We start from the raw sequence: 18,284 nt of genomic DNA, 5'->3' as shown, positions 1-18,284 counted from the left end.
AACAAAATGTCCAGACACTCTGTGACCAAAATGGTACTGAAACAGAGTTACAGAACATTCCGGTACAATGATTCTTGATATTTGTGGATACTTCTAGAATGTCCTCGAACTGAATATAGAAATTAAAATTTTACAGTTCATGTGAGTTTTGAACTCACGACTCTCCATGCAACAGTCTAGTATCATAACCGCTGCACCACAGTGAGGGTGCTACTCAGCTTCTTCTGCGACATTGCTCCCTGCTTAAGAGAACAACACCTCAGTGTTACGTCCTCCTAGTCTGGGAATGAGTCATTGCTCCTGCATATTCAGACTCCTGATGACTGATGTTCACCCTGGTGGTGATCTTCTTAGAACTTCCTTTTCCACTACACTCTTCATCACCTTTCCACTTGTTGCCTGTTGCTGGAACTTCAAATTTGCCCTGTGTGCAGGATCCTTATATGGCTTCATTCGAAGGACGTGGACCGTATCTCATATCATTCTACATCTTGTGTCGGGGACGAAATCTTCAACTTCACAAGTAACATCAGACAACTGCCTTATAACCTTATAAGGTCCAAAGTAGTGCCTGAGGAGCTTCTCAGAGAGACCAACCTTCCGTGCAAGAGTGAAGATCCAGATGAGGTCACCAGGCTGGTAGACAACAGGGCGTGCCTCACATCATACCTTTGTCGATCGTTTTCTTGACCCTGCAGTGTGCGGAGCCGAGCTAACTGCTGAGCTTCATCAGCTCTGGTTAACACCTGACTGATGTAGTCGGCGTCCAAGTCATCAGGATGTAACAGCAACACAGTGACCATCATCGTTACTTTTTCACTGTTCTAAAGGGAAATGAAGGACGAGAGATGGGGTTCATGTCTGTTCCACTTCCTCCCGTATGACCTCTTGAAGTGTCTTGGTTTTTTGCTCGCTGTGCAGTCCAAGTTCCTTCTGAACTTCCTCTCTCACTATCTGACAAAGAACACTTGTGAAATCAGTTTCTTCCTCCATCACAGACATCAATATGATGTTTGGAAGACATTCAAACTTTTTTTTTAATGCATTTTCTCAATATACTGGCACCATTTTATCAAGTCATCTGCTGTCGAAACCTCCTTCAAGAGTAGGGCCTGAAACGTGTCCTCAGCAACACCCTTCATGAGATGTGCTGCCTTATCTTCCTCCTTCATTCTTGGAATCACTCTTTTACACAGGTCCGAGATATGTTGAATGTCAGATGCTGTAGCTTCTCCTCGATGCTGTGCCCTGCACTTTTAATTTATCTTCAGCCTTGTACTTCTGTTGTTGTGTGTCGCCGAAATAACTTGTGCAGTTCTGCCTGGAATACTTCCCAGCTTGTGAACTTCTCCTCGTTGTTCTCATATCATTGCTTGGCAGTGCCCTCCAAGTAGAAAAATACGTTAGCCAAACACACGGTGTCATCCCATTTGTTAAATTTGGCTATACGCTCGTATACTTTCAGCCACTGGTTTGGATCTTGGCCATTGTCACCAGAGAACTTGGAAGGATGTCTCGTGGTGGCACAGAGTTGCTGTCATCGTAACGTTCTCTTCTTCTTCTGTCTCCGATAGACTGCAATCTGTTGAATATGGCTAGAAGTCAGGTTTCTCGCCACGTAAACGATGGCTGTGTCGTGGCCTGATGGGAGCGATTGTGTCGTCGATAATGTGCCCTGTCACAAGTTCCAATACCCAGAGTCTCTGCCAGAATAATGTCACGTAGAAGAAGGTGTAATAAGATGAATTACAAACACTAACTTCACTTAATAATGTCACGTAGAAGAAGGCGTAATAAGATGAATGACGAACACTAACTTCACTTAACGAAGGTTTATTCAGCACTTGCACAAACAAGAGCGCGGAGAGAACTGCCTCTGACCAGAACACATATGGTATATATACAGTTACAGAACATTCCAGTACAATGATTCTTGGTATTTTTGGATACTTCTAGAATGTCCTCAAACCGAATATAGAAATTAAAATTTTACAGTTCAGGTGAGTTTTGAACTCTCAACCCTCCATGCGACAGTGTAGTATCATAACTGTTACACCACAGTGACAGTGCTACTCAACTTCTGCGACATTATAGACATCCTTGTATAGGGTGACAGGTTGCAGCTTCCAGCTTCATGCCTCTTGCTGTTAGTGGCAGGTTCGATATCATGATTTTGGAGCATCTTTTAAGACTGAAGTATGTATGTTCTCGGGTAACCATAATTTATACTACTGCTTGGTAAATGATAAAAGACCATGTGACTACTTTTCAAATTTTTGTACATAAAAAGATACTTGCATGACTCCGTAACATATGTAAATTTTTGAATGGAATATTATTAAAACAAAATTTGAAGCAAATAAAAGTGACCTTCTTGTGCTACAAATAGACATCGTATGCTTTGTGTAAAATTCGTTAGTTTGTTGATGGATGTAAGGCTAAATTGGAGTGCAGACAAAGATAAGTTGAGCGTATTTAGCACTAAAATATATCTCTTATTGTGCTGACATGAAATTAAGTTTTCTAGCTAACTTTATTTACTGTACTCCATGTTATCTCATGGGACGTGTTATTGAACTAACAAGGGAAACTCCCCATCACAGATTTAGTGGTAAGAGGGCCCAATGGACGGCCCATCAAAAACTGAATGCAGATCAAGCATGAAAATGGGAAGAAGGTGTACTAAACTGTGAAAAAAAAGCAAAATAGAAACTGTGACTGGTCCAAGGTTAACAAGTGCAACATTGAATGAAGAAGCGAAGCAGCGGCGTCATGGTTAGGGGGTTACGGTGTTGGACTGCAATGCGGGTAAGCCGTGTTCAAAGCTCCCTCGTGCCTTTTCTTTTCAATTTCTTTTGCTGTTCGCTGTATTCAAATTTGTGTCTGTGTTGTGGTGTAGCATCCATTTGCAACAGTGAGGTGTATAGAAGAAACTTTAATGAAAGTTGATTCTGCACAATTATTCTCTTAGCAGCCACATGGAAGTAGCTGTCAATTGGGAATTGCAAACCTTCAAAGGTGAAGGTGTCAAGTCAGTTGAATCCTTCACTGGGAAACACATCTGAAGTGTCATGCATGGCGTTAGGGACAGTACACAGCTTCTCTATGCTCTGTCTAAACATATATTTTTAACGTTTTTGAAGTTGCATTCCATTTTGGAAGTTTTGACTCTCGAGTTCCTTTGTTGTAACATAGTTCACATCCCGTTATCTGTTGTTTTCATTTCTGTGAAACGTCTACGTAGTACCTCGGCTACTCTCACTATTCATCACATTTTTCTTGCGATGGTAATATATTCTTACCACATGACTAATATTCTATAACCAATGTATAGTATGAAAACTGTCAAAAGACTACAGAAAGAAAACAAACATTACAATGACCAGATGTACAGTTCATAGAGTTGTGAAAAAATAAGTAAATAAATAAATGACGTGAGGGGGTTTGGAACCCATCTCGCCTGCTTCATACTTCAACACTGTGACCACTTAATCATGACACCATGGCCCTTACACTCTTCTCGATGTTGCACTTGTTCAGTTTGAACCGTTCACTGCTTTTTTTATTTTATATATTTTTATTTATTTTTTCTCTGTAGTTTAGTACATGTTCTTTCTCTTTTCATGCTTTATCTGTTTTCAGTTTTTGACATGTTATCCACTGGGACATCTTACCAGTAAATCTGAGGAGGGTGTAATGGGAAGGTTCTGTTATAAGTTTCAGATTAACTGAGACTGCAAAAACACAATGTAAGGCATAAAAGCAATTTCCATATTGACCATGGTGTCTTATCTACAGTTCAAAGTGACAGTTCTCTCTCTCTCCCTCTCTCTCCCTCTCCCTCCCCCCCCCCCCCCTCTCTCTCCCTCCCTCTCTCTCCCTTCCTCCCCCCCCTCCCCCCTTCTCTCTCTCTCTTGTTTTTTTCTCCAAACTCCCGGTAACAGCATGACAAATAAATTATTTCTGCGAACAGGCCTCTGTTCTTACATGTAGATAAGGACAAGGTGAAACATTCTTTGGGGCACAGATATTGTCCTTTTTTCCTCCCTTTTATGACACTACATGCTGTGGAATAACACACGTCCAGTTTTGGTTTGATCTGCAAAATATTTTTGTTCGTACAACTTTTCAAAGTAGTAACATCACTTGTGTGTCTTTTAAATGGAGAAACTGGAGTGATGTGCCATTATAAACTTTTTCATTTTTAATCAGCTTATTGGCAACAAAAATTTATACAGAGTTGGTTGAGGTTGATAAGGAGTCTGCTTCTTCATCCTGTCCCTTCCTCTTGTCAGTGTTTTCCATATCCTCCTTTCTCTACTGATTCTGTGGAGAACCTCCTCATCTCTCACGTATCAAATGCTTCCATTCTCTTGTTTTGAATGACGCGACTGAAGTTATGTCTGTACTTCTCTTGATAAGAGTTCATGTAAGGACATCTCAAAATAACAACCATATGTGAAAATGCCAAGAAAATGCACAAAGTGGCAATAGACAATCTACGATTACAGATATTTGAAATTACTGTCATTGTAGATGTATCAAAAGATAAATTATGGTACATTGTACATAGAAAATTAAGTATGAAGTTTTGTGAATGATAGGTGCCACATTGTTGAATGCTGAGCAGAATAAAATGCATAAACAAATGTTGAAATACTGCCTGTACTGAGCTGTTTATGTATGATTTTTACATGCCAATTTGTTACTGTTTATGTTTATGATACACATAAGAACAAATTCACACCAGGAATAATACAAGAACTAAAGTACTGAATGGAAGCCTGTAGCTCCTCACAAAAAAAAGGGACTTCATCTGTTAGGAAGCTTGTGGGCAGTTGTTCCTGGAATACTAAACTGATTCATATTGATAATCTTGAAATTCTTCTAAGGCTGATGACTTTTCAACTTGTCCTCTCAATTTTTTTTCCTTTACGATCATCAGTGTAATACTCTAAATATTAAGCAAGCAGCATCCCTTCTCCCCTGCTTTCTTTTTCTTAATTAGTGGTTTTTGTAATATGTATTTATTCAAGCCTATGTAATCTAAACTGAGTTGTAACAGTTTTGTGTAGTTAATTGTTAGTACAATGCACAAAATTAATTTCACAGCTGTTTTTGTATGTAAATGAGTACCTTAAATTGTCCCACATCCATGAAAGTTACCTTTTATCATAAAACTAGCAGATCATCATGAAGAGCTGAATGAGCCATCCTGCCATAACCTGTCAGCTCATTTGGTCACCCCTCTGTAACCTTTCACTCCATTATCCATTGCCATCAGTTGCAAAGTCTCGTATATGGCAGTTTACTTTTTCCAGCTAAATTATATTATTTCATATAGCATTCCATTATGATTTTGGTTATATGCTAAAAACTTATGTGGAACTTTTGTTTTGTAATAGGTGGTCACAAATTTTGTTTGGCACATGCATTTAATTGCAAAAGCTGTTAATACCAGCACTCTGTTTCAGTGATCCAAACACGTTGGTTGAGAGCACAGCATTTTCAAGCCTGGGGAAAATTCAACCATTTCTGGTTTCCATGTCTACTAATGCTGTTCTTGTTATGGACTTTCATTGTCATTTAACTACCTCAGAAGTTGTGGGATATTTAGGAGGTCATTGGGATGTGAACGCACATAGTAAGTAATTAATATTTTTTTTTTGCAAAATCATTGGCTATATTAAGTATAGTGCCTGTTTTAATTTTGAACAGTAGTCATAATGTATTTAATAAAGAAACTCAGTTGTATGATAAGTTTGTATTGTGTTTGAAACTCTTGAGAAAACTAGATTTTAGTTATCAATCAGTGAACTGTAACTGCAGCTCTTGAAGTGTTAGATGTTTCTTATTTTCAATCATATTGATTTTTTTCATAAGGAAAGTACCCACAATGATGAAACTATAATGGAATATTCAGGATGCAATTACAACAATATGGAAAGGATAGATTGCTACGTACCCTGTAGAGGTGGTGTTGTGACACAATACCTCTTGTTTATGGTGAGTAGCAGTCTATCCTTTCCATATTGTTATAATGGAACATTGATATGAAAATATTGTGCGTATTTTGTGGGCCAGTGAAAGACATGAAAAGGTTCCAAAATGCATAGTGGGAACCAGAGGTTCTTTGATCTGGCAAAAGAGAGGAAATAGAACCAAATAGCAATTAATTGGGATTGTAGTCAGGCCAAAGGTTTATCTCCCTTGATATGGGGTCCAGTACAACTTTTCTAGTTAATCCTTGTACATTTTATTTCCTCCAAGCCTTTCCTCTCTTTTCGCCAAAGGAACCTCTCATACTTAAAAATTAATATTTCTTGTGGGTTTTTTTGTGTACTGATTTCACGATAGAAATGTAGATCCTTAATTTGTATTTACACTAGGTTGTAGATTGTTTCCTTCGTTGCTCTGTTGCTGCATACCATAGTGTACTGTGGTGTGATAGTTGAGCTTGAAGTTAGTGAACTGTCGTAACTGCCATCTGCTTCACATCTGCTGTGCAGTAAGCTACGTAAATTTAAGTATTAACTGTGTTTTTCTTACATTTCACTTCTTTTCCTGTGTGCTTTTGCTTTTAGGAAGCTTTAATTTTTTAGTACTAGTAATAGTGTTCCATAGATTTCGTGTTTGTTTTGAATACACTCCAGAGACAGTTAGTGCTTATTTTCATTGTTTCCAACAAGAAGTGTCTAGTAACCACAGTTTAGTCAGCTATCTGTCGCCCTTAGTGAATTAGCAGTCTAGTTAAAAGTTGATTACTTAACTCTCTACAGGAAATTGTTGATACCTTCGGATGGATAGGATGTGTGACTGCTGTGTGCGGGCACAGGAGGAGCTGACCACTGTTCGTGAACAGCTGAACATGCTGATGGCCGCGGTCAGGCGTCTACAGGCTGCTGCCTCGGAGTGTAGCGGCAGTGGGGAGTGTGGTGCATTGCATGGTACACCCCAGGTGTTACATGCTTCACCTACGGTCCCTGCTGTTGAGACATCTTCACGGGTACCGGGTGCAGTTGGGCCACCCTCTCCCCAAGGGGAATGGCGGGTTCAACTGTGTTCGCGTCACATGAGTGATTAGGAGCTCCAGTGTTAGACGGGCGATGGAGCCCCTTAGGGAAATAGCGGAAAGGTTGGGGAAGAAGGCCAGTGTTCACTCTGTCTGCTTACTGGGGTGTCTCATCCGAGATGTGGAGGAGGCCCTGCCGGTGGTGATAGAGAGCACTGGGTGCACCCGACTGCAAATTGTTGCTCATGTCGGCACCAGTGACTCCTACCGCCTGGGTTCAGAGGTCATCCTCAGCTCATACAGGCAGTTGGCAGAGTTGGTGAAGGCAGAAAGCCTCGCTCGCGGGGGGGTGGGGGGGAATTTGAGTTAACTATTTGTGGTGTTGTACCCAGAACCGATCACGGTCTTCTGATTTGGAGCCGAGTGGAAGGCTTAAGCCAGAGGCTCAGGCGATTCTCCGGAGATCTAGGGTGCAAATTTCTCAACCTCTGCTATCGGGTGGAGAAATTTAGGGGCCCCCCTGAATAGGTCAGGCATGCACTACACGGAGGTAGCAGCTACAAGGGTAGCGGAGTATGCGTGGAGTGCACATGTGGGTTTTTTAGGTTAGAGAATTCTCTCCTTAGGCCCAACAAGACGCCTCCTGAGATGCAACCAGGTAGCAGTAGGCAAAACGCAGCAGGGAATGACAATATTAATGTGGTAATAGTAAACTGCAGGAGCATCTATAGAAAGGTCCCAGAACTGCTCTTTTTAATAAGCAGTCACAATGCCCATATAATACTAGGGATGGAATGTTGGCTGAAACCAGATGTAAACAGTAATGAAATTCTAAACTCAGGTTGGAATATGTACCGCAGAGACAGGCTAGACAGTGAATGGGTAGGCATTTTTATAGGGACACACAGTGCAATAGTATTGAAGAAAATTGACAGAGATCCGAAATGTGAAATAATTTGGGTTAAGGTCACGGTTGAAGCAGGTTCAAACATGGTATTTGGATGTCTCTGTAGCCCCCCTGGCTTAACAGCTGTTGTGGAAGAACACCTGAAGGAAAATCTGGAAAATATTTCGAGTAAATTTCCCGACCATGATGTAGTTCTGGGTGGAGATTTTAATTTACCAGATATAGACTGGGAGACTCAACCATTTGTAATGGGTGGCGGGGACAAAGAATCCAGTGAAATTTGTTTAAGTACCTTATCTGAAAACTACCTTGGGCAGTTAAACAGAGAACTGACTCGAGGCAATAACATATTAGACATTCTGGTGACAAAAAGACCCGAACTATTTGAAGCAGTTAACACAGAACAGGGAATCAGCAATCTTAAAGCGGTTACAGCATCCATTATTTCAGCCATAAATAGAAATATAAAAAAGGTAGGAAGATTTTTCTGTTTAGCAAAAGTGACAAAAAGCAGATTTCAAAGTACTTGAAGGCTCAACACAAAAGTTTTATCTCAAGCACAGATAGTTTTGAGGGTCAGTGGACAAAGTTCAAAACCATTGTACAATATGCATTAGATGAGTATGTGCCAAGCAAGATTGTAAGAGATGGAAAAGAACCAGCTTGGTACAACAACTGAGTTAGAAAACTGCCACAGAAGCAAAGGGAACTTCACTTCTATGTACTGACTTGGCAGAAAATCCTAAGAAATTTTGGTCTTATGTCAAAGCAGTAGGTGGATCAAAACAAAATGTCCAGACACTCTGTGAGCAAAATGGTACTGAAACAGAGGACGACAGACTAAAGGCTGAAATACTAAATGTCTTTTTCCAAGGCTGTTTCACAGAGGAAGACGGCACTGTAGTTCTTTCTAGATTGTCGCACAGGTGACAAAATGGTAGATATCGAAATAGATGACAGAGGGATAGAAAAACAATTGAAATTGCTCAAAAGAGGAAAGGCCGCTGGACCTGATGGGAAACCAGTACGATTTTACACAGAGTATGCAAAGGAACTTGCCCCCCCCCCCCCCCCCCTCCTTGCAGCGGTGTACCGTAGGTCTCTAGAAGAGCGTAGCGTACCAGAAGATTGGAAAAGGGCACAGTTCATCTCCGTTTTCTAGAAGGGTTGTCGTACAGACGTGCAGAACTATAGACCTATATCTCTAACGTTGATCAGTTGTAGAATTGTGGAAGACGCGTTATATTATAGTATAATGACTTTTATGGAGACTAGAAATCTACTCTGTAGGAATCGGCATGGGTTTCGAAAAAGACGATCGTGTGAAACCCAGCTTCACCCACGAGACTCAGAGGGCCATTGACGTGGATTCCCAGGTAGATGCCGTGTTTCTTGACTTCAGCAAGGCGTTTGATACAGTTCCCCACAGTCGTTTAATGAACAAAGTTAGAGAGAAATCTTCCGAAGTAAGAGTAATTTCACGTGTGTTGCAGGGGACTGTCGTAGGACCATTGCTATTTGCAGTATATATAAATGACCTTGTGCATAACATCAGAAATTCACTGAGGCTTTTTGCGGATGATGCTGTAGTATATTGAGAGGTTGTAACAACGGAAAATTGTGCTGAAATGCAGGAGGATCTGTAACGAATTGACGGATGGTGCAGGGAATGGCAATTGAATCTCAATGTAGACAAATGTAACGTGCTGCGAATATGTAGAAAGAAAGATCCTCTATCATTTCGCTACAATATAGCAGGTCAGCAACTGCAAGCAGTTAATTCAATAAATTATCTGGGAGTTGCCAATAGAAGTGATCTGAAATGGAATGGACATATAAAATTAATTGTCGGTAAAGCAGATGCCAGACTGAGATTCATTGGAAGAATCCTAAGGAAATGCAGTATGAAAACAAAGGAAGTAGGTTACAGTACGCTTGTTCGCCCACTGCTTGAATACTGCTCGCCGGTGTGGGATCCGTACCAGATAGTGTTGATAGAAGAGAGAGAGAAGATCCAATGGAGAGCAGCGCACTTCGTTACAGATCATTCATTAGTTGCGAAAGCGTTACGGAGATGATAGATAGACTCCAATGGAAGACTCTGCAAGAGAGACGCTCAGTAGCTCGGTACAGGCTTCTGTTGGAAGTTTTGAGAACATACCTTCACTGAGAAGTCAAGCAGTATATTGCTCCCTCCTACGTATATCTCGTGAAGAAACCATGAGAATAAAATCAGAGATATTAGAGCTCACACAGAATCATACCAACAATCTTTCTTTCCACGAACAATTTGAGACTTGAATAGATGGGAGAACCGAAAGAGGTACTCAAGGTACCCTCCGCCACCAACCGTCAGGTGGCTTGCGGAATGTAGATGTAGATGGAGCAGAAATATTTTCCATTTCTGTTACTTCATTGGCTATTTTTGCTTAGCATATTCCTACAGTTTATAGGGGAGACACAGCTTGACTATTCATAGAGGTTAAGTGCAATTTCTCATCTTTGGAGATTGGAAACTGTTTGTTGGTGTAAAGACTGTAAAGAGGCTGTTCAAAGTTTTCATGTGATGTTATGTTGACTTGCTCAAGGTAGATTGTCTTTTAAACAATTAAATACTGTTGCCTTTGTAGTCTTTATGAATCACTTTTTGTTTTTCTTTATTTTTCATGTTTTGGTAACTTGCTCGTGGTGGTTCCTTTTCTTACCTTCTCCATTATTTTGATAGATGTCTCCCTTTCATTCACCAGAAGAACTATTAATTTTATAAGATTGTTCGTCCTCTTGTTGACCAGATCAGAAATTGGTACTCCTGATTAACAAAAATTTTATCATTATTAAAATGTTTCAGGCTATTATGCCATGGGCGAATGGATTTCACCTAAAAACCAAACATTTTGTCCCCCTCTGCAGAGGATATTTTCAAGCAGGATCATAGATTCTTTGAATGTTCAATTCACACCCTGGCTTGATATTTATTACAGTAAAATTCCACTTGCACACAGTGGCATGATGTCACATGTTTTGAATGCATGAGAGCAATTGACCATTGTTGACTGCTGGCATCCACTGTTGCTTTCATGCCGTCCTTCTTCCTATTGGAATTCCTGGGGTATTTTACAATCTCTGTGGCCACTCTTTATAACCTTTCGTGGTATCCACTTGTGGCTACTAGTACTTCAGTCCTATCAAAATGAATGTGATGGTCTCCTGTCTGCAAAGCATGCTCCTTAACAGCTGATCTATCAATCTCCCCTCTTCTGCAATTGCCCTTGTGCTCTTCTAGTCATTTTTTGACCATTCTTTTTGTAGTACCATTTTACATCTCCCCACAGCTACACGGAATCCTATAAATTCCTGCTTTTTACCAGTGGTCAGTGAGCATCCTTAGCCGATTTTAGGTGATCTTGTTTCTTGTGAGTGGATTTGTAGATTATCAGGATGTTCCGCTTTTTCAAGATTTTTCCTATTCCATCATTAATGTCCTTAATGAAAGGCAGGAAAACTTTCGATTTCACTAATGTTTGAGCAGTGCAATGATTTCTACACAGTGGTGTTAACACACTTTTCATCTCAGCAAACGAATAACCATTCTTGAGCAATGCATTGGTGAGATGTGTCAATTCTGCATTAAGCAGCTCTGGTTCATAAATTTTCCTTACTCTGTCCACAAAGCTTTTATAATGCCTCACTTTTTTTGTGGGTTGTGGTTCTAATCCCAGTGTTGGTAATGGTATGTGTATGTGGGTTTTCAATAAATCATGTGGCCCAAGCTACCATCTTCTTTCTTGAAAACTAACACATCAAGCAAATTAAATCTTCCACCTACCTCCTCCTCCATGGTAAACTGAATCTTCAGATTGATCCTGTTGAGATATTTGTGAAACCCAGTTCCTTCTTGCTATGCCACTACAAAACAAACATATCATCCACGTACCAGAGCCACATATTCAGTTTCTTGTTTGCAGTTTCCAATGCTTGCTCTTCGAATTTTTCTATAAAGAAGTTCACTACAACTGGGCTTAAGGGTCTTCCCACAGCGACCCTATCTGTCAGTTCATAGAAGTCATTGTTCCATTTGAAATACCTTCATGTCAGGCAATGTTCTGCAACAATGGGAGGAAAAATTCAATTCAGTTTTTGCAACACTTTATTGATCAGAACCATAGTGAATAGCAATGCCACATCAAAACTAACTAATATATCCTCTGGTTCTATCACTATGCTTTTTAATTTACTGATAAAATGTGCCAAATTCTTGATATAATAATCCGATTGGCCTGTATACAGTCATAATAAAGTTGTCAAGAACTTGGCAATCGAATAGGTGGGCTTACAAATAGCAGTCAATATAGGTCTCAGAGGAACGTGTTCTTTGAGCACCTTCAGCAATCCATAAAGTCTTGGTGGTAACACAACTGAATTGAACAGACTTTTCTTAAAGCTCATCTGTCTCGCGTGTGTATTTATCAACTGTGTAACAGTTCTAAGAACCTTGTCAATGGGATCTTTACTCAGTTTCCTACATGTTTGAGGTCTAATAAGTCTTAACCTAAACTATCATAGTAGTCGCTGACAATAAAAACAACTGCTACCTGTCACTTGTCAGTGGGAAGAATAACAACACTATCATCCTCATTCAGGCATTTTATGGCATTCCTCTCACCCACAGTTAAATTAATTTTTGTAGGCTTTGTGCTAGACAGTACTCTTCCAGCTTCTCTACAGAGTCTTCAGCTGTAATCATGTCCACACTGCAAATGCTTGATTTTGCTCTGGCTTTTACTACTTCCGTGGGCACAATTTGTGGGCTAATTGTAAAATTTTGCTGTGGCAAGCACTCATCTCTCATTGTGAGAAAACGAAAGTCTGGATAAATTGATAACTGTGGAGGAAGTATCTGAATGGTGGATGTTCTGATTAGGTTGCAAATTATCACATTCCTTCTTTCTTCTAACTGACATTGTCAAAAAACTGTTCTTAATAGTATCATGCAATAGTCTGCCAGTTCTGTCTCATTCACCACTACTCACTTTATTGCTGACAGTAATATGGAGAGAAAAAGCAGAACATTGCAGTAATCAACAAACCCACCCAGAAGATACAAGATCACTTAAAATCGGCCAAAGACGCTCACCAACCACTGGAAAAGGGAGGAATTTATAGGATCATGTGTAGTTGTGGGGAGCTGTACATGGATACTACAAAAAGAATGGTCATAAAATGAGTAAAAGAGCACAAGGGCAATTGCAGAAGAGGGGAGACTGATAGATCAGCCGTTCCAGAACATATTTTGTAGTCAGTGGACCACATTCATTTTGATAGGATTTGAGTACTGGCAGCTGCAAGTGGATACCATGAAAGGTTATATAGAGAGGCCATAGATACTGTAAAACAACCCTGGAATTTCAGTAGAAAGAAGGATGGTGTGAAATTGAATGACATCAGGATTCCAGTGCTGAAGGATAAGTGCACCAGTCTTCCACCATCCGGTGATAGCAACAGTGGTTGAAGGCAGTCGACAAATGTCAATAGTGCCCATACATTTGAAACATGTGATGTTATGCCACTGTGCATAAGCATAATTTTGCTGTAGTCAGTAGCATGCCAGGGTGTGAATCATACATCAAAGAACCTACAACCCCCCCCCCCCCCCCCCCTTGAAAATGTCCTCCGCACATGAGGACTAAACATTGGCTCTTAAGGTGAAATCCATTTAACCATGGCATGATAGGCTGGAAAATTTTATTAACTGTGATGTTTCCTGCCGTGAAAGTTTACATTTTATAACAAAAATATTGTAACATGTTGTAAAGCAAAATTACTGCTAGTTGTTTTTGGTTCATTGAACTATAGTTTTGTCAATCATTGTTTTTCAAATATTTGAAATGTTGCTGAAAAATTACATTGAACTGTAGTTTTAACAATCGTTTTTTAAATACTTGAAATTTTAATGAAAAATTAAAGATTGAAGCTAAGAGGAGACACCATTTGCTTTCATGTTAAGCCTTGCTGATTTTCTGCTTCTAATCATGCCTTTACTGTCATCTTTTGCTTGAAGTTTCCTTATTGATTATATCTAGATTGAAATAGTTAAGTGATCAGTTTTTTACAGGACAGTTACCTCAGCAGCATCCAGAAAATGAGCTTGTTCATTCCTTCTGTTGTGTACACATTTTTCACATTGCTCTGCTACCTCATATCCCAGTTGCTACAGGCAGTTGCAGGCGATGCTTGGGGCCGATAGTGTAACACTTGTGATTCGTCTACATTGTTTCTTTGTGCAGCATATTTATTTTATGCGACAGAATATCTTAAATTAGTTCTGAAGAAGAAACAAAAAATAGTAAGATCATCCCTACTCTACTAAGCAACCACAGTGCTGCACTTTAATGGGCAGTATGAATGAACGGTGAACAGAAGTGCCCCGCTGTTGCTGCCACAGCCATATTATGTGTGCAGACAAATGTCAGCTGACATCATCACCTGCTTTTGTGCTCCACTCTCAGTGACATTGATATTTAAGATAGAGGTATAGTAAATTAAGATCCTCTTCTCTATGATGCAGTATAAACTCATCTAACCTGTAATTGTCTGGTTTTCCAGTAAATTTCTTCCTGTCATAATATAGTGTCAGTTTCAGGTGCTACTTTAAATTAAACAAGAAAAAATGGGGCATGACTCAAGTGTCTAATTATTGGCCAGTCCTGACGGAGAGGGTCAAGTTGGACTTTGGGTCTACCAATTTGGAGACCAACAACTTCCCGTTTTCCATGTGGGTGCTGGATTTGGCATTTTTTGGTGCCCGTGATACGGTGCCTGGTAACGACCAAATCTGATACAGCATACTGCAGCACTTGCAAAGAGCATCTAGGGAAATCCTCTTACAATGTTTTAATTCAATATGGCTGATTGACCAATTCTGCATCTTGTAGTGAGAGGTTATTATGATCCTTCTGTGTAAACCAGAAAAGGACTGAATGTGTCCCAGTAGTTATCGGAGCATTGCCTTAATGAACTGTGTTGGAAAAATAGACCCTAGATTGCATGGTCAGCTGTCACCTGGTTTGGATATTAGAGACCAGGCAGCTGCTTAGATGCTGATAGTGTGGATTCGGTAGATGTTGGTCAGCTGTTGACAACTTGATCCTGCTAGAACACCAGTAGGCCTTTGTATGTAACAAGTATTTTGCAGACACTTTTTTTCACATCAGTAAGGCATACAACACTATTTGGACGCACAATATTCTCAGTCAGCTTCATCAGTGGGGCTTTCGTGGCCAATTCCCCATCTTCATTTGGTCCTTCCTCTCAAGCGTCCTTTTTAGGTACAGAATTGGTGATGTATTATCATATAATTTATAATTTTGCAAAGGAAAATAATGCTCCCCAGGGCAGTGTTTTAAGTGTTACACTCTTTGCCACAGTTATTAACAGAAATACGTCCACAGTATGGAGTCCTGCCCAAAGCCCCTTATTTGTGGACAATTTTGCAATCTTCTGCTCTTCATCCAAAACTTACAACAGTAAGTTGTCAGCTACAACTTACAGTGAAGAGGTTGGAGGAGTAGACTGGAAAGACTGGTCTCAACGTTTTCTGCAGAAAAGAGTTTGTGTGTGTGGGTTTCATTGTAATCATTCTCATATATTTTGGTTCACCTGAGTTGAGTGTGTGGGAATCTGTTCTCTGTTTTAAAGAATTTGTGAGGCTTTTGGGCTTCCTGGGTAGCAGACAGGGCATGTCTGATCCAGTTTTATAGGGCTTCATGCAGTCGCAGCTGGGCTATTGGTGCACAGTGTATGGGTCAGTGAGGCCTTCTTACCTGAAGATCATTGATGCTATACACCTGAGGGGGTCAAGCTAGCCATGGGTGCTTACAGGACCAGCCCCACACCCAGTCTCTATGCTGAGGCTGGTGGACTGTCACTTACCATCCAGTGGCAACTCGTCATGGTGCCTCAGGCATGCCAGTTCCTCAGTACTGTCACCACCTTACCACGCCACATCATTGCTCACCCCACTATGGAACACCTCTTTATCCATTGCCCACGGGCAACAAGGCTGTTTGGGATCCGTGCAAAATGTGTGCTGGAGCCCGTTGATGGGTGTCATGCACAGGCTCAAATTCTGTGTTTTAACTGTCCGTGGCGCTAGTTACTGCAGAGGCCCATAGTGATTTTAGATTTAGTGCGAAACAGGTGAGGCTGCATTCCTGCATTGTTTCTAACAGATTACTTTATGACATTTGGCTGAACACCACAACTATGTAGCCATATTTACGGATGACTCTAAACAGGGAGACTCCATTGGTTGTACTGTTGTTTTTCCTGATCATCTGCTCAAGGTCCGACTGCTTCAAGACTTTACTGTCTTCGACGTGAAATGATACATGATCTTGCGAGCACTGAAGCAGATGCGACACATTTTGAGTGCTAAATTCCTTGTCTGTTCAAATTTCCTGAGCGCCCTTCACCCTCTACAATGCTTGTACCCAGCAGATAAATTAGTCAGAATATCCAAGATGCCCCCTTCAATCTACAAAAGCTGGGGAATGAGATGTCTTTCTGCTGGGTATGAGGGCACAAGGTTATTGCAGGGAACAAAAGGGCGGATGCAGCAGCCAAGGAGGCGTGTTGTGATGCTCAGATTATTCAGTGCACCATCCCCATACACAGTGTACCATCCCCATACATGCTATCACCTCAATGGGGAGAAGAATGGATGACAGTCGGAGATAGTAAGCTGCATGTGGTAAAGTCGACAATGCGGCCTTAGCATACCTCCTTCCAGCCACATAGATGGCATGAAGTCCTTCTTACTCGTTTTCGCATAGGCCACAGCCCCGTGATGCATGGCTTCTTGCTCTGGTGAGAGGACCCTCCAGTGTAGTGCTTGCAACATACATATCACTGTGCAACTCATTTTGTTAGTGAGAATATTAAAGTTTTGTGGTATAACCAGCTTCTTTTTTTTTTAGGGTGATGTTCATAATGTGTCAACAATGTGAGTGGTTCACTCGTGTTTTTTGTAATTGATCAGCTAGTCACATTTGCCTGTGCTGTTATTTTAGGCCTCTTTCGTTTCCAGATATAGTACTTCTCACCCTTACTCCATTGCCTTAAAGTGTGGGAGATAGAGTGATTCTGTGGGTCATCACAATTGAGTGGGGAGTGAGGTGTTATTTTTTTGGTTTCCTCCTCACTGTGTGACTACAATTTTACCCATTTTATACACATTAGTTTCTTTTAAAACGGACACGGACACGGACACACACACACACACACACACACACACACACACACACACACACACACACACATATTATTTTGTTCTACCTGTATCTGGCCACACATTGCTGTAACTCAGTCTGCTTAAGTGGAAAAGAAAGTACACATATATAATGTGCATGTGGATTGTGTATAGTCCTAATCTCCTTCTCTGTCTCTCTGTCAATCTTCTCTCCCCCCCCCCCCCTCTCCCTTTCCCCCTCCCTCTCAGTCGATCACCTCATCCCACCTTTCTCTGTCCACTTTCACCTCCCTCCTCTCCCCATCTCTTCCCTCTCTCCTCATCTCCTCCCCCTCATCCCATCTCCCCCCCCCCCCCCATCAATCTACTTCTTCATGTTTTCTGTGTCTATTTTCTCCCACGCCCTGTCCATCTCCTCTTCCCCCTCTATCTGCCCTTGAGTCTTGTTTATTGTTATTACAAACCAGATTCTGTAGTAGTATTCTAACCATGAACCAGTAAGCCACATATACAACTTTCTTGTTTGTTAACAAGGTTTCACTATATAAAAAAGTACACAGTCTATATGTGTCTGAATATTTATTACGGTAACGTGTAAAATTCTGATGTAAATCGGAAATGTACATTTTGAGATTTTGTGTAATAATTTTTTTCACTATACACATGGTGTTCATTTGAACTGTATCTTGAAAACTACACATTGGATCAAAAATAGCTATAATTCCAATTAGTCTTGGAGGGGGCCATCCAACAACACCACACTCGACCTGCCACCCCACATTTGCATGGGTGGAGGGAGTGGGGGACTGAAATCTTCAGTGGGAACCCCAGTTTTTTTTTCAGCAGATTACGATTCTATGACAAATTCTACATGCATTTTTTATCTGAAGCATTTTCTTGTTTTGCCATAGATGGTGCTGTAATCGGAGGACTAGGAATGGGTAAACAGTTGTAATTTACTACATGCTACTTAATGGCCCTTGAATATCCAGTGGCATGTGGGAGCCCACCTCCATGCTTCGAGGGTAGGACAGGCCAGTATTTCATAGCTTCTAATTAGAAACCCTATTGCATTGTTGTATTCCTCTGACATTTCGAACAGGGGATTACTCAGTACA

General features: G+C 40.7%; 1 protein-coding gene across 2 annotated transcripts in view; it reads left to right on the top strand.

The window, feature by feature from the left end:
• Positions 1-18,284, top strand: part of LOC126272112 (MPN domain-containing protein) — a 158,212-nt gene that overhangs the window by 79,152 nt on the left and 60,776 nt on the right. For both annotated transcript variants that reach the window (XM_049974707.1, XM_049974708.1), the window contains one exon: positions 5,475-5,644. In XM_049974707.1, the coding sequence (XP_049830664.1) occupies positions 5,475-5,644 (170 nt within the window). The remainder of the gene's footprint in view (positions 1-5,474; positions 5,645-18,284) is intronic.

The sequence above is a fragment of the Schistocerca gregaria genome, chromosome 5 (genome assembly GCF_023897955.1).
Source record: "Schistocerca gregaria isolate iqSchGreg1 chromosome 5, iqSchGreg1.2, whole genome shotgun sequence".
NCBI classification, from domain to species: domain Eukaryota; kingdom Metazoa; phylum Arthropoda; class Insecta; order Orthoptera; family Acrididae; genus Schistocerca; species Schistocerca gregaria.
Note: the sequence above shows the minus strand (reverse complement) of the source record. Positions and strands in the feature narration are given on the sequence as shown.